Source organism: Pseudochaenichthys georgianus, chromosome 4 (genome assembly GCF_902827115.2).
Source record: "Pseudochaenichthys georgianus chromosome 4, fPseGeo1.2, whole genome shotgun sequence".
NCBI lineage: Eukaryota > Metazoa > Chordata > Actinopteri > Perciformes > Channichthyidae > Pseudochaenichthys > Pseudochaenichthys georgianus.
This window is the reverse complement of record NC_047506.1, coordinates 37,345,179-37,363,093: the sequence shown is the minus strand read 5'-3', so window position 1 is coordinate 37,363,093 and position 17,915 is coordinate 37,345,179. Positions and strand designations below refer to the sequence as shown.

The following is a 17,915-nucleotide window of genomic DNA, read 5'->3' as shown; positions in this document are numbered from 1 at the left end:
GTGTATATATATATTTTTTGTATATATATATCTTATATATATATATAAAGAAAAAGAAGATATATATAAGATATATATATATATATATATATATATATATATATATATATAAAGAAAAAGAAGATGGAACTTATGGATGTCAAAAATCCCCCTGGTTTTCCTGTAAACAGAAAACATATCCTTCTTGGTGGTAGTTATAAAGCAATGGGAAGGGTTTATGCTAAATACAATACTGGCTTACAAAAACAGACCACCCAAATGGATGTTGCAGCAAAGGCAAATGTGTTTATTAGAAATATTTTCCATACATTAATGATAGTACAGCAGAAAATGACAAGCCCCTCTGTTAAAAGTTTGGGCGGCCACAATGAAAAACATTTCTGTTTGTTGGCTAAAAACTTTAAGGGCAAACTGCAAGTTCGAGACGAGGAGGCACTTGGACTGTTGTGGTCATGATTGAGGAAAACATCTACTCAAATAATTTCCAGACATAATACACTCAAAGGTAGATTTAATTAGCGGCAGAAATTGATGTTATTAAAAACTGGACATAAACAGAATTAGTATCTATACAAGTGCACCTGTCTCTACTCTGGTGTATTGAATTACATGAGAGGGACATTATTAGAGAATGAATTATCTGTCCATCTATTTTACGCTCCAATTATATTGGCAGGGCTGCTGGCTAATCCCCCGCTCGGTCAGGGATGTCACTAGAAGGGAAAGTGGTTCAGCCCTGTGATGAGAAGCTTTACGGACCTTTAACATCGATCTGAAACGCGTCAGACTTGCTGTTAAATTCTTCGTGGGTTAACTCAGTGATCAGAGTTGTGGTGACGCGGCTCTCCTCTACAGCTTGGCTTTGGCTGGCTGCAGCTGCAGGCTCTGGAGCTTCATGGCCATGCCCATGTTCCCTGTGATCTTCAGCTTGCCCTGGAAAAACGCCTGTGAATTAGAGAAGGGGGGGAAAACGTCACAAATCTGAATCAGGAGTGCTGTTCGGCCTGTGCGGGAGAGAACTACATGCTGCTAGATTCACGAGTTACCGTGAGAGATTAACTCCACCCAGGGAAAGTGGGGCAATGGCAACAACAGCTTATGAAATGTCAGGAGTGCGTGGCACAGAGAGTCAGAGGAGGGAGTGTGTATGGAGTGGAGTGACAGAGGAAACAATTTGACAGAGGTGGGAGAAGTATACAGATCATGTACTTCAGTAAAAGTAGAAGTACCACAGTGTGGGAATACTCTGTTACAAGTAAAAGCCCTGCAATCAAAATGTTACTCAAGTAAAAGTACAAAAGTATTAGAATCTGAATATACTTATGGCGCATTTGCACTACAGCGCGGAGCTCGCTTTAAGCGTGCCGAGCGGGGCCGTTTTTGGTTGCGTTTCCACTTGGCGTAGTACTATTTCACAGTTTTTCTGGCCCCATAAAATCGAGGTTCTTTCCGGGCCAACAAACAGGGCTGAGTCGGGCTGAGTATGCTAAACTAGAGAGAGAATCGCTGGCAAGGGGGCTACAACTACAACAAGATGAACATATTTGACCGTGATTTAATTGTAATACACGTTTCAAAATGATGCCGAAGTAACAACATACTGATACCGGTTAGGGAAAACCATGAATTAATGCTTTGACAAGTCTGCAGACAGACGGCAGGCGAAAAACCTTTTAAAATGTGTGTTGTCTAAATGGAGATCGGCTAAGCTAACGCAGTATATGCTCCGACCATCCACACTCACAACAACGGCCTACAGACATAAATAAACCAGCGACTGTATTCTCCATGACACAGACAGTCTGTGGTTTGTACTTGTTTAACTTTTGTCAAGTTTCTGAACAGATATGAGGAGCTGTGGCTCTGAGGGCTAACAGCTAACGGCTGTGTTGTTTTTCTGTGGTTCTCATTGAAGATGACGTCACGGCTCCGCCTACACTGCGTTACTATAGATACTGCCCCAGCTACTAAACTGTAATGGAAATGCGTCATAAAGTGAGCCTGGCCTAACAAGGCATAACGAGGCCGAGCCATACCGAGCGAGGCCATGTAGTGGAAATGCGCCATTAGAGTACTCATTATGCAGAATGGCCCATTTCACAATCATATATATTATATGTTTTGATTATAATTATTGATGTATTTATATTTATATATAAAGGTGGAACTAATTGTATTTACTTAATATACTGCTTGGTAGCTTTTGAATGTTACTCCAGATGTTACTAATGTCGTATTTAAGTGTTGATCATATTGTTTATCATTAATCTGCAAAGTAACTAAAGGTACTAGAGAAATGTTGTGGAGTAAAAGTACAATATTTACCTCTGAATTGTAGCAGAGTAGAAGTTCAAAGTAACATAAAATGGAAATACTCAAGTAAAGTACCTCAAAATGGTACTAATTGAGTAAATGTACACCACTGCAATTGAACACTCCGAGTGAGCAGAGAAATACTAACCCTTGCACCTCATAGGAACATTGATCAATGTTCAGTTACTTTGATGTGTTAATGCACATCACATACATTCTAGCAAAGGTGTGTTTTTACTGCTATTTTGAAAATAAGTCTATAATACAGAGTAGCAAAAATGCAGACACCAGAAAGACCACTTAAGGCAGGAATCCTCAAAGTCCGGATCCGGACCGAACCACAACTGTCTCTGGACTCTGAGCAAATGATACTTTTCATATGTATGATCTGTATTATCTGTGAGACATCGCCACAACGCAACGAGTCAAAATTCTCCGCTATGTCCACTGCAAACAGCGCTCTGCATGTCCGACTGTTCCACTGTCTGTGTGTATCCGTCAACGCATTGGTCCAATCACATTCAGCATCCCGTCAGCATTTTTTCCCCCCCTGGGACTCCCAGCAGCTGCTACTGAAGCCTTCCTCCTCATCACTCCACCGCAACCATGTTTTTTTTTGTGTTGCCATAAGTTATTCTCTCTCCGTTGGTACGCTGGGCTAATGCTAATGTTAATGCTAATAATACTAATGCCAGCAAATACAATGGCGGCTGCACAAAACTTTTTCAGAGTTTTACGGGGCGTGGTTTGCAATTCGCACAGCTAATCGAAATTGGTACTTTTTTCTCCCCAGGAGAGTACCACCTTTCTAGCAGGCACTAAAAATGGGGGTAAAAGTACTAAGTACTCTTTTTGGTGTGAACGCAACATAAGGGGTACTAACGGAACTAAGCGGGAAAAGTACGGGGAAAAGTACTCCGGTGTGAACGCGCCTATTGAAATATGGCCCACAAATTAAACTTGTGCATGTCTTATATTGCACTTCTTAAACATATGTGTTAATAAGCCCACATTTTCTAACAAATCTAAGTTTGAAAAGTAGTGAATGATATTGTTGAAGGCTTGGACGCAAAGAGCTACTGTGCTGCCCTTTTTATAGACTTATCCAAGGCATTTCATACTGTGGACTAGTGTTGCACGGTGTACCGATACTTGAAAGGTACCGCGATACCCTGCCGTTAAAAACGGTACGATTCCTCCGTTTCATTAGTATCGGTACTTTAAGAATGACGGGGAAAAGTACTCCCGTGAAAAAGCGCAGTTTTAATAAGAGCCGCGTGTGTTCAGCGCTATGCTTCCACTCCCTGCACTGCAGCCGTGCTTGCAGTCCCGCTCCTCTCAAGCACGTTCTAAGTCCCTCCCATTTCTCGTGCACGCGGCCACGTGCTAGCTGCCAGAGCATGTGAGAAAACGAGAAGCATGGCTGCAAGTGGGAGTGCAACTGCCGCTGCGCCTCGGCTTGTTGACAAAAAAGACGCCAGAAGTCTGTGAACGGGCCGTTCAGGTGTTCAGAGCAGAGCTCCCTGTCGGAGCGGCAGAGCGTGATATCGCAGCAATATTATCGTTGAGCAAACTTAACTAGCAAACTAGCATCACTATCTGCTAACGTTAGCGTTAGCCTTCGTTTTCTATTAGTTTTTTTCATAGGCTATAAACGGAGGTGGTATAAGTATATATCTTGTACTTGAGTAAAAGTAGAAGTACCCAGGTCTTGTACTTGAGTTAAAGTATTAGTACCAGAATGTAGGAACAATCCTGCAATCAAAATGTTCCTCAAATAAAAGTACAAAAGTATTATCATCAAAATATAGTTAAAGTAGCGACAGTAAAAGAAGAAGTACTCAGGTCTTGTACTAGAAGCACCAGAGTGTAGGAATACTCTGTTACAGTAAAAGTACTGCATTCAAAATGTTCCTCAAGTAAAAGTATTAAAGTAGCGACAGGAAAAGTAGTCGTTGTGCAGATTGGTCCATTTCAGAATAATATATATGATATGTTTTATAATGATTGATCATGAAAGTGTTCTCAAAGCTGGTGAAGGTGCAGCTAGTTTGAAATACTTTGTAGACTGCAGGGTAGCTGGTGGATTTACTCCAGGTGGAACTAAAGTCTGATTCAACACTTGATTATATTTCACATCATTCATCCACATCTGTGAAGTAACTAAAGGGATTAATACATGTAGTGGAGTAAAAGTACACCATGTACCTCTGAACTGTAGTGGATTAGAAGTACAAAGTAGCAAAAGAAACATTGAAATACTTAAATAAAGTACAAGTATCTACAAATTGTACCCAAGTAGTACTTGAGTTTATGAACTTAGTTACTTTACACCAGTGAATATAAAGATAGAAAGACTCAGCCTTGCACAGAGGCATGAAAATACATTTTAAAAATGCTCAACAGTGCTGCCAAAATGTTAAACTCACTGCTACACAATTAAAATAAAAGCTTTTATATATATTTATATTAGATGTGACTCTTGGCGTTTCTGTTATTATTAACACTGCTGTTTTAGTTGTTCTGACTGCTAAAATCATGTTATTCCTAATTTTAAAGCCGATATTCCGTGGGGTCAGGGGGCTCGGATCCTTGTCACCTTTTTCATACCTGATGAGTTTGCATCCCTGATTATATTTAAGACTTTTTCCCTTTTTTTAAGAAAAGTATCGAAAAAGAATCGGAATCGCAATTCTTGACTTGGTATCGGTATCGAAACCAAAATGTTGGTATCGTGACAACACTACTGTGGACCATGGTATTCTATGCCAGAAGTTATCTCATATAGGCCTGTCTGACCAAGCTGTTGGTTGGTTTGCAAACTATCTTTCAAATTGCAAGCAATGTGTAAAATTCAGCGGTCTCTCCTCAAGCTTTCTTAATGTGCCCAGAGGTGTTCCTCAAGGTTTGGTCTTGGGACAGACCCTTTTTACTATTTATATAAATTATGTGGGTCAAAGTATTGAAGCCTCTGTACATCTATATGCAGTTGATACTGTTGTGTACTGTTGTGCTAGCACTGTTGCCCTTGCATTTGAACGTCTGCAGTCTGCTTTTGACACTTTTCAGTCACATCTGATAATTCAGATAAGACAAAAGTCATGTTGTTTTCCAATAAGAAAAAGTTACCAACTGTTCTTCCCTGAATCATGTCTGCATTGCACAGCATAACCCCATTGAAGCTGTTAAAACCTAAATACTTAGGCATCACTATAGATGAAAATCTCTGCTTCAAACCACATATTGACAATCTCTTAAAAGGTAGGGTAGGTCATTATGGAGAAACCAGCTTGAGTGCGCTAGAATTTGAAAGTACGCAGCCGAAAAAAATCTGCCCCTTCCTTCAGACTTCCTTACAGAGCCCCTCCTCCAACACACACCAACGTGCACATGACCAATGAGGGCACGAGATAAGTTTGTGCACAGATGGAAGGCTGACAGGCAGGTAGGCCATCCAGTTATTTTAGCCGGGCCAGCTCAGATGATTGGTCGTGCTTTTTACAGCGCCACGGCTTCCACAGATGAAATATTTGTATGTATTTATTGTTCATTGCTATCGGGATGTGAAGAGCATTCCATGGAATATAACAAAAAGTGTTTCGGAAGTGAATTACCTACCCTATCTTTAAGGAAATTGAAATTAAAACCGGGATTCTTTTTTAGAAATAAGGCCTGCTTCTCCACAAGTGCGAGGAAACGGCTTGTAGCTGCCACATTTTTGCCATATCACACAAACAGTACAGCTATAGAATACGATCTCAAAATTACATCACTCTGTCCGTCCCCTCAGTACGCACGGTGCTTGGGAAAAAAGCCATATCATACTCTGCCCCCTCGACCTGGAACACATTTCAGCAGGAACTGACCAGTTTGATACCAATCACGGATTTTAAACTAATTTTAAAAAAGCTGGAGAAATCATCTGTGGGTGTTTGCACCTGCTATATCCGACTACTGTAAATTGATTTCAATGACTAATTTTTTTACAATGTTGTATCAGGGTATATGCAGGAATCCTGAAGTCACATTTAATACCTTTTAAGACCTTTTTTAAGACCCTTTCCATACATTGTAAGACCTCATCGCAACTTCGAGTTCTAACCGGTTACATTGGCGACACACTTTACCTCACATTTACTATATTGATTGTAAGATAGCACAACTAAACAGAGTGCAGACAGAATACTGAAGCCTCCTCTCCACATGAACTGCAACCTCTCTGTGAAGGTCAGGGTTAATGCAGTATGCTGCTTTGTTGCTTCTGTACTCTGTGCTCTTTCATTCCAGTAAAACTCCTCAGAAACCATTAGAAACCAGTATTTGACCAATAAACAAAACAATTGACAAAACTTTGAACTATGAAATATATTAAACTTTGGTGAGCTTCAGGACGTATAGGCACATAGGACGATGCTCTGACGTCATCCCCCTCACACATTTGTCATACGTTTACAAAAAACGATATATATATATATGTTAAGACTTTTCTCGTTCTTAATATAGACTATATTTAGGGTCAATATGTGTTGACCTTACTTTAAAATAGCAGATCTCTGTGACCGGATATAGTTTGGCTTAGACCCCGGCCCCACGAGGGGCCTCATACAGTAAAACGCAAATGCAAAAAAGTCTTCCGTTCACACACATTCGATTTATTAACGCGTCCGTTCACACTAGACCGCTGGAAACGCTGTAGTACATATGCCAGGCCTGTAAGTGGCGCTGCTGCCGCCACAAAATACACCAAAAGCAGCGAAGAAGACCCCGGAGCATGGTTGTCCTTCTGTTTATTCTCCGCGGTGGACGGCGTGTTCTCCTGCTGTATATCTCTCAGGTAGTCCACCAGCAGATAAACCCCCCCCCCCCCCCCCCCCCACAGAGCGGAGCAAGGCAACGAAACTTAAAATAAGAAGCAGCATTTTATGGCACGCTATGCATGGGGCCACCTTGAGGGGGTTTCCCTACATGTTGTTTCAGTAAATTAAAGGGTGTTTCATGTTGTCGTTGCTGTGGACCTTCTTAATACCTTGGAAAATGCCGTTTAATACTTTTTAATAGCCTTAATTTTCGCTAAATTGATTTATCAACTTTTAATACTTTTTAAGACCCCGCGGACACCCTGTGTATTTTAGTGTTGCCTCTGTGTTTAGTGCAGGCCCGGTTCCAAAACAAAATTACTCAGGGTGCATCTGAGATTAGAGAGGGTGCAGTGGTAAAGTGCTATTTTTATAAGTGTGGAGTGGACCTAACACCCTCTAGGGGGGTCCGGGGGCATGCTCCCCCGGGAAGATTATATATTTTTTAAGTTAAAAGCATCAATCTGGTGCACTTCAAAATGAAGAGATCTATGGATACTAGGGGTGTTGAAAATAATAGTTTCTACGATGCATTGCGATGCGGACGTAGACGATTCGGTCTCGATGCAGTGACGGAAGATAATCGGTTATAGCGTAGTAACGTTGCTTCCTGATATTCCGACCGCGGCTTTACTATAACGTTTTTTTTTCTGTCACTTTAATATCAAATCGGTCGGTGACGCAGAGATCAGGGAACATACGTGACAGCGGCACAGCAACACCAAACACGGAGCAGTCTGCTTTATCCACCAACACAAGAACACCAGTCCAGAACCCACAGCAGAAGGACCCGCTCTGAATCACTCCGTGTCGCTGCGGCTCAGAGACACAGACAGGGATTTATGTTTTTCAAAAATAATCGCGTTACAATCATGTCAGGTTTTTGGTGGATTTAATTAAGTCTTGGATTGCAAAGTATGAATGTCCTCTATCAATTATCAGACGATATATACGTGTGTGTAGTTTGTGAAGGCAGGAGGAAAAAAGCTTCCGCGATCACCGTCTCCTCTCCGTTCCTCCAAGCCCCGCCCCCTCCCTGAAAATAATGAGTGACAGGCTGATAGTGACACGATAGAAACTTTGTTATTCACTTAATCACTGAGATATAATGAAGCTAATTTAATCTCATACATTAATGGGATTTGTGTAACAGTAAGACAGAGAATGTGAGTGTGCACCCACATGCAGTATTTTAGTTTGTATATGCTGTTGTAAATACTCCTGTTGTCTGCTGTGTTCAGACTCAAGTCCTGTGTGTGATGCCGCAGCCACATTCAGGACATTCAGTGTCCTTTCTTAACAGAAGACTGTGGCTAGAAGCTGCAGCTCGACTGCAGAAGCATTAGCTTTATGTTTTTGAGAATAGAACAACTTCACACACGGAGGCTAGACCTATACAATTCATTTATTTTGGTTTATAAATTAATGTCAAGACATTTATGTTATTGATTTCTGAAGCACTTTCTAAATAATAAAAAGAGAGTTCATATGTATTTACTGCATGTATGCATTGATGAAAAATAAGCCATGTGCAGTAATATAGAAAATTGAGGATGCAACGCATTGGTATGAATCGTGATGCACCGTGATCCACCGGGATATCGAACCGAATCGTTGACAGGATAATCGTAATCGAATCGAATTGTGAGACCAGTGAAGATGCACAGCCCTAATGGATACATCTCTCAACACCCATATGAAACATAACTGTAAGCAGATTTACTATTTCTTTATGGATATTTCACAAATCACTGCCCTTTGAAGACCGAAATGTCTACATGCATAGCAGAAGATGGCATCTTTTTTACATGAATATTCCAGCCAATCTCTGTTTTGAAACCATGAGCTGTGTGAGACTGACCGTTGAGCGGCCCGACCAAGCAACGAGGCGGAGGCAGAACGTTCAAATATAACCCGGTGTGGGCATTTATTACTCCTTGTGGTACATGACACAACCTCAATTGCTGTCCACCTGAACACAGTCAACAGCCACAAGGATCTCACACCCACTACCTGTCCACTGACAGGGAAAACAGAGCCTACAGTAAATACACACACACTAATCAGGCCAATAAGACACAGGTGGGGGGGGGAGGAGACAACACAGGGCACCAGGTGAACACAATCACCAGACAATCACCAGCCACAGACAAAATGAGAGGGGGAACACTTTCAAACTAAACCACATGTGCAATATTACAAGGCCCGAAGCCGTCAGTCCACAGTGACGAAGTTACCTTCGTCACAAGCTGCAAATTAGCGCCTTACCCCACTGTACAGGCGAGTTGGGTACTTTTTTTAAATATACCTTGGCAGGCTCTGTTTTGCCGAGGTCCTCTGGCACTTGCGGGCCGCCGAGGAGTGGCGGTGTTTGGGGCAACGAAGACGGCTGCGGCTGCTCTGCCTCCGTGGGCGAGGCGGGCAAAGCCGGTGAGTTGGGCGGGAGGACGTTAGTGTCCAGGACAGTGGCCGCGGGTAACGTAATGTCCCCATGATCTGAACTGTTATTACCTGCAGTAGATGCAGTGTTACTGCTGGCGATAAGGGCTGGTTGTTTTAACCATTTTCTGATGTCCATCATTGACTGCTGTGTCAGCACCTTGCAGATGACGAACGCGCAGGGGCACAGGTCACGCGCACCTGACATAATAACGTTACTTACCGTTTAAATTGATCAAATAAATGCAGCAGACAATATTATTTAACCACAATTACAATTTATTTTATTTCAACTATATTCTTATTACTACTATTATTATTATTATATATGTGACCTGCTCCATCGAAATCAGTCGCATTGACCCGAAGACACATTTTGAGTTGTATACACTGTTGGAAAGAGGATATTCCTAGCTTTCTAATGATATCAGGATTGTTGTTGTACTCCAAATATTAAGCGAAATATGTCATATTATATAATGACTCTCACCGAGTCATCATTTTGAGAAAAAGGCCTTCAAAGTTTCCTCTTCTCTGGAATCCATCGATCTGATTGATTATTAGCGGAGCAAATTATCAAAATACTACGGAGGGAAGATATTTTCGTTTGGAGGGGAAGCTCGTGTGTGTGCGTGCGTGCGTGCGTGTGTAATTTTGCATTTGTTTCCCGGGGAAAACACTCACTTGCTGTGACGTTAAATTACTCCGTTCTCCGCTTGTAATTATGCCGTTACAAGCTTCAAAGCTGTATTTATCATCTGAATTTACCGAAATAAGTTTAAGATTCTGAAAGCCAAGACTTTGTTTAATTGAAATCAGATGAAAACAAACTGTAACGGACCCTGCCGTGTTATCTATGATTACTATAATCTTGCATTCATAATTTCAGCCGGAGGGAGAGGGGCGGCGCTGCGGAAGAGCAGATTGCGAGTGAGAGGTGCCTGTCTTCGTCACTTTACAAGCTTCAAAAATATATTTATCGTGTGATTTTGGAAATAAAAGTTTCATATTCTGAAAGCCAAGACTTTGTTTGTTTAAAATCAAACAAAACACCCGAACCCCGAAAAAATTGTTTTTTACGTAAATCCACGTTTATTTTGAAATGAGCCGTTGCGACTTCCGACTGATTTCGATAGAGCGGGTCACATATGTAATATTTTTCACTTTTAATTAATTAATTATTTTTTCACTTTTAATTTTTTTTTCTTTTTTTCACTTTTAATTTTTCAAATGAGGGTGCATAACGACTCAATTGAGGGTGCAATGCACCCTTATGCACCCCCGTAGAACCGGGCCTGGTTTAGTGTCCTGTCTGTCTGTAACTTTGTGTGGTAGTGTTACCACTGAACAGGTCTCTCTTGAAAATGAGACCTTGTGTCTCAATGAGATGTTACACCTGTATAAATAAAGGCTACATTTAAAAATAAAAATAAAAAGTTGATAAGAAAAAAGCTCAATAATTTATTTACATTTATTTCATATTTCCTCTTATTATAAGCAATCTGAAGCTTCTGTTTTAAGGAATGAGCTGCCAACAAAATAAATGAAACCCTATGGAAAGCTGTGATGTAACCTTTGTTTGATTTGTTAGAAAATTTAGTAGTTTGGACTCTCAACACTTTCCAACTTCCCCTACCATTTCTGGCTCTCAACAAATAGTCTGAAAAGGCTAAAATCCCAAAGTTCCCTCCAGAGGGAGTTTCTATCCCATACATTCCCCTCCTTAAATGTCCCAATTTGATTTGTTTCCTTCTGGTACAAAGTGACATCACTATGTAACGATTGCGCTTCTATTGGCTAGCGCACCAGACAGGGTTTCCGTTAGCCGGTAATTACCGGTTTTTAGCTGGTAAAATTTATTAAAAACCAGTAAATGCAAAACCTGCCGGTCAAAATGTCTGGTAATAATTAGGGAGGCTCCGATCGATCGGCCACCGGTCATTATCGGCCGATATTCACTCAGTTTGATCGGTGCTCTCTATAAAGGCCGATCAGGAGAGCTGGATCTGATCGATATGGACATAAACGCGAGTGAAGTATAACCGGACGCGAGAGAGAGATCAGATCAGCTGCTGAGTCAGACCGAGACACGCAGCTCTGCATAATCACCTGAAGCCCCGCCCTCTGTTTAGCGAGCTGCAGGAGCTGCATGAGAAACTGACGTGCTGTCAGGAGAGAGAGGGAGGGAGAGAGGAAAAGAGAGGATCCGTTTCTCCCGTGTTATTATTCAAATGTAATGTAAACTTTTGAATAATGTACGTTATCTACTACAAGTAGATTTTTTGAATGTAATAATTATGTTGTTTGTTGTTTGTGGAATAATTTATTGAAAAATGAATCTGAATTTTTCGATCTGTTACGATTATAAACTGAAGCAATATAAAAATGAGCCCCGTGAACTGAGTGAATATGAGCATATCTGCTCATAGTCCGGTAATTACCTGCTAACGGAAACTCTGCTACACAACTCTTATTATTATTATTATTATTGAAATATGACCGGTAAGTTTCAAATTTGTCCGGTAAAATAAATTCTGCCCGGACATTTGACCGGCGTGAAAAAATCCTAGCGGAAACCCTGGCACCAGAGTAAATAGGTTAAGTTGAGGTAAATGTATTTAGTTTATCTGTAGAAGATAGTATGAGACTTTTGTATGTTTTTGTATGTTTTCTAATAAAGTTAATGGTCATTTGTAAATGGAAAACTGTGCACATGAGAGTATAGATGGATATATAAAGACCTCTTAACATCTTGGTTAATAATCAATACTGAATGTTAGAAATTAGGCCGCAGATGTACAAAGTCTCTTTTCACCCTCTGTCTGAAACCAGAGCCCAGTCTGCTCTGATTGGTTAGCTGGTCGGCTCTGTTGCGATTGGTCAACCGCTTAGAGATGTCCCACCCTATCACGTACAATGGGAGGGACTGAGTTTCATTGCCTAGTCACTATGTTACTGAAGTAAATAAACGATTCCAATAAAGGCGTTTCAGGCAGAGTGTGTGGGAGAGAAACTCCCTCTGGAGAAAACGCAGGGATTTTAGCCATTGCAGACCATTTATATGCAGAAAAAACCTATATAAAAGGAAAGGGAAAACCCCAAAAGCATGAAAGGCCATCATTTTTTTTACTGAAAAATAAGGTGTAATTTTCATTAATTTTCTGTTAATGAGGTCAATAAATCCCAAAAAGGGCAGTGTGGGGGAAACTTCTGTGTAGCAATGCAGGAGAAGTCACCAATTCAAAGGAGACACGGGGAGAGCTGGAGCTTTGATGGCAAACACTGACTGTTTATTTGGAGCTTCGGCCAGAGAATTCACAAGACATGTCACGGGCCACGGACTGAGCACACGGTTGAGATGCCACAATCAATTCTGAAGAACTCTTCTGTAGCTCGAGGTTTTAACTAGTTCGGAGTGTAATAACCAACATTCTTTATCAGCGAGACTAAACTAATATGGAGCCTGAATCTAACTAGAGCTCTCGTCCATAGAAAAGAATGTGCGCCAGGGAACCTACGTCCCAGAGACAAGAAGGGCTTCTAGATGTCCCTGAACAATAAACTATCTCATGTCAGCTTGTGCTCGGTCATAAGCTGGCAACAACAATGCGCCCAAGCTGCCCCTCCTTAAGAGAGATAGCAGCAATACCTAAGGCCGTAGACCTATGCCATGGGAAAAGAGACAGTAAAGAGAGAAAACGATGAACTGGGTTGAAAGTTGAATACCTAATCAAATGATTCCCAAAAGGGTACAAAAGGGTTGACTGAAAAGGTGAATTACAGATTTGGGTGATTTCAAAACAGTCAACACCCCAAAAATCCTAATAGGGCCCCTTTAATAAATGAAATACTGACATGATAATACAAAAAATAAATTGTACAAGTGTGTGCCTTATCTGATAATCTGAATGATCAATACTATATACAAAAGAGTTTACTCAATACTCACAGTCTGAGGGTTCATCTTCCCCGTCATAAGGGACAACAGGTCAGTGTCTGACATGGAGATGGTGCAATCTGCTTTCTTAGCTGCAGGCAGAAACACATGTAAAAGTTGAAACACACGGGCAGGGCAGGGCAGGGCAGGGCAGGGCAGGGCAGGGCAGGGCAGGGCAGGGCAGGGCAGGGCAGGGCAAGTTTATTTATATAGCACCTTTCAACCCAAGAAAATTCAAAGTGCTTTACAAAAATGAAAGACATTAAGCAAATGGTATTTAAAAACGTCAGAGAGCCCCGATAGTGTTTTCCTACCTGTGTCGTTGTGGACGCAGCCTCTGCCGTTCTTCACGTCCACATACCAAACGGCCTCCTGACCATTGGGGCCGTCTTTTACCTTGAAGGCAAACACCCCCCCGATCTTCTTCACAAACTGCTCCCCTTCCTTATAAAAGAGAGTGAACAGACAGGCATTTAAAACAAGACAGGGGATCTTTCAATCAGCAGTCTACACAGATGATATGTTTTAAGCTGAACAAATATTGTGTATATTTAGAATACTTAACAGCTGAATATGTATCACATAATAAAAGGTAGGGATATGACCCAAAATCTGCCTAAAGAACTGAGAATCCGAAAAATCCACTTTCCACTCAACATTGACCTATGGGAATACAAAATTGGGACAAAATATTCTCACCACATGCATTTGCACTGCATCTAAAAAATGTGTCTGATCATTAGCCTGAGATATTAAACTCTAAACTAAAATCCATTCAGCTCTCAGGTTGCCTTTTCCTCATTGATGATGACACTTTATTACAGAAATAGCACCGCCATAGGACTCACGATGATTCTTGTATGATTGAGGTTGCAGAAAGTCAACTGCCTAAAAACAAAGACTCTTGAAAGAAAAGCATTGAGTCAAAATAACCTTGAATTTGTGTCTGCTTGTGTCTCCAAAATACACATAAGGCGCAGAGCTGGAAACAATGTATATGACTTGGTGCATGGATATTTGCTTGCAGAAAATGTATATGTGGTGGGCAACAAATTAAAGCAAACCTAGTGAGTGTCGGAGAACACATACCAAGGGATACAAATATAAAGCCACACAAGTCTGCCACAACTAACAACATTGTCTCTTATTTTACCTCCTGGAGCTTCTTGTTGATTTCCTGGAACACCATATGTGCCTTGAAGCCCTCCAGTCCGTCACTGGCACTGGTGTAAATGGCTTGAATCCTTGACGGAGACAAAAGGAAAGAAAGTCATAGGGTTAGCAACAAAAGAAAGTGATGAAACAACGGTAGAGAAATAAGGTTGAGGAAGACAACAAATGTTCACTGATATTTTTTAATACAGTCTTGTATTCTTAATAACTGTGTCTAGTCTTTGAATCACTTTAAAAACACACATTTTTATAATAGTTTTTATGTGATGTTATCACTGTGCTATCACTTAATTTTCTTTAACTCTCTCTGTTTAAGTTCCTAGTTTGTAGTTCATTTCATTCGCTGTGTTTACTCAACCTTTTCAGTTTACATTAACGTTACTTTTGTTTGGAAAGGTGCTCTATTATATATTATATAAATAAAGTGTGTAATTATGTTTAGTGTTATTATTATATGTGTACCCAATCTGGTATATTTATTGCAGGGATCTCAGTGTGTGTTCACCTTTTTCAATGTCAAATTATGAGGTGTTATATCATGTCATCAACTCTGAGGTGACACACGAGTCCAGTCAATTATCACTTTCACAAAATGGATTACGGAGCATTAATAATGTCGCCTCCACAAAACAGCCACATCCTGCTAGCCATGGATGTATAAGGAGAACTGCTGCTAACTCAGGATGACACCATGTTAGCACCGGTTAGCTTGCTGAGGAGAAGCTGTCACCGGACAACAAAGTAGCCGAAACCCGACTGTCACTGTGCTTTCATTCCCCAAACTGCTGTCAAGGAGGATATAATATCGAGAATGTACGCACAGTTTTACGTGATTTAAAAAAAGGTTACATCGTTAGTTTATATGCTAGGTACTTTGTAACCAATGGCTAGCTATGCAGTAATACATCACAGTACTGAGTTCATTGACTTCATAGCTAATTCCTGTGATGTTAACCGAGGACAACAAGGGTGACCTCAATAAGTGAGGGGTCACTTAACGTGTCAAAATTATATCCTACAATATTTAGTACTCTTACCTTCTTGTCTGTATTTCAGGCATTTTGCTATAACGTTAGGGAGACACACAGAGCCGCAGGTACAACAGAACGACAGCTAGCTTGCACTTTGCCTGTCTAGAGTGCAAACTACACTTCCGTGTTTCTTCCTCCTGTCACCGATCTTCAGACTCGATAAGTCAATGTCAGATAGATCAGTGAGTGTGGTACATTTTTTTTAAATTCTAAATGCTGGAGTACTTCTCTGAAGGACAAAGCCTTGAACTGGTTGATAAACTACTTGATTTTGTTGAGCAGAAACGTTATTCATAAGTGCAAGTGTTTAAAGGTTAAGCCTCATGTCAATAGATGGGAGAATGAAAACAAAATCTCCGAAATATCACCTCAACACATGAAGGACAATAACAACCTGAAAACGGCTTTCAATATTGGATTTATTAATCTTGCTTGAAAGGACCCTCTCCTTTTGTTGAATCAAACATTTATTATTTGAAGTATTGTTTTAATTTGATTCGTACTGTATCAACACCATTTCACTTTCTGGACCACATATAATTGTGCCTTTAAGTTTTCTAACTGAATCCTGTAATAAAAACATAGTTTGAAATACATTGCTTTTTACATTATTACGCACTAGTGGCCTTCTCAGTTAAAGTGTTTTATTTTATTTTTTAAACATAGGATTAGCATTGTTTTGCATTTTTAGCCATGCCACTTGAACTTACTTTCATAACATATCATAGACAACAACTAACATTTCTGCAAACCCTGCTGCTCTCTTTTTGTTGGATCTGTGGATGTTTCTAATCCTCACAAGAAGCAATTGGTTTCCATTCTCCTTTGGTATGTAATGGAGATCAATAAGACAAACTCTTGAAACTCTCTTGAGTTGTGCAATCCAGTGATTCTCAACATGGGGCCTCTCTGCATAGGGTCCGTGAAGAGTTTTAAGATTTTCATGAACATTACATTTTTTACAAAATGCTTATAGTTCAACAACTAATATGGACATTTTCAAATCTCAAATAGTTCATAGATCATTGTTCACTTTCAAATCTAACAAAATGGTATATTTTTTAATAACATTACCAGAATCTGTATACATTATTTGGCCTTTGTTTTCACTGGCAGGAGAGGTACTGATGCAATTCCTGTGGTTATTTCAAAGCCATATAGATACATCAGAGTTCTTGTAAATATATCAAAATAACTTCCTTCCTATGCACTGCAGTGTACACTATTTTCCACAGTTTTATAGTATAGCTATATGGATATTTTCAAAAAGGTTTAAGTGAAAACGGGGGAGGGGTCTGTTGTGTTATCTGCCTTTCAGAAAGTGGTGTAACCTGAGGTTGGGCATGGCAATCCTTGCTGCCAGCGGCGTTCACATTTTGAAAAATGAGTGCTGACCCGAGCATGTTCTATCACATAAAACATTACAATGCATAACTGACACAGAAACAGGTAATGGTTAACTGTTACCACATGTTCCAACAATGTTCTGTCAGTTAAAGTATACAGACAGTCGTACTTGACTGACAAAATGTGAGGGAATACATATTCAACATTTCCATAACTAAAGTGAATTCCTCTCAACAGCCGCTCTATACAGTTTACATTTCAGATTGGATTCAAAAACTGAAGATAAAATGAATAACTGCTGGATTTAATTCATTGAGACTGAATAATTGTGTTTCTTTACTTTTGAAAGAGGATAGTTTGGTAAATGAGTGAAGGTAAAACGTCAGGAAATCTCATCAGTCTGGTGGGTTAGCTGGGATCAGAAAGTGAAGTCAGGCGAAGCTATTCTGTTATTATTTAATATTCTGTCTGCTCCTCTTTCTGTAGTCTAATATGTGTGGCTTAATAAAGCTCTCAGTTTAGTGAATTTAGCTCTATAACAGCCACTAATCAGGAGAGGACTGCCCTCTGCTGGTCAGAAAACCTCATCATTATAATTAGAATAATATACTGCATCAGTAATGGATGGTTCACGGCCAGTCACCCATCATTTCAAGTTTAAAGTATATCTGCACAATGCATTACAAATGTTATAACATGTTCTTACAAATCCGTTGAGACTCAATATAATAGTATTCACAGACTACATACAACCCCAGCTGTTCAATGTGAATATGTTCGAATCATCCTAGTTCTTCATTGTTATGCCTGAAATGTAAA

General features: G+C 40.2%; 1 protein-coding gene across 1 annotated transcript; it reads right to left on the bottom strand.

Moving 5' to 3' along the window:
* Positions 1-259: 259 nt before the first annotated feature.
* On the bottom strand, positions 260-15,892 carry scp2b (sterol carrier protein 2b). The gene is made up of 5 exons (XM_034081173.2): positions 15,756-15,892; positions 14,699-14,789; positions 13,860-13,989; positions 13,558-13,637; positions 260-945 (listed from the first exon to the last, which is right to left on the bottom strand). The coding sequence occupies exons 1-5, from the start codon at positions 15,776-15,778 to the stop codon at positions 850-852; spliced, it is 420 nt and encodes a 139-aa protein (XP_033937064.1). The 5' UTR covers positions 15,779-15,892; the 3' UTR covers positions 260-849.
* Between the last annotated feature and the right edge of the window lie 2,023 nt (positions 15,893-17,915).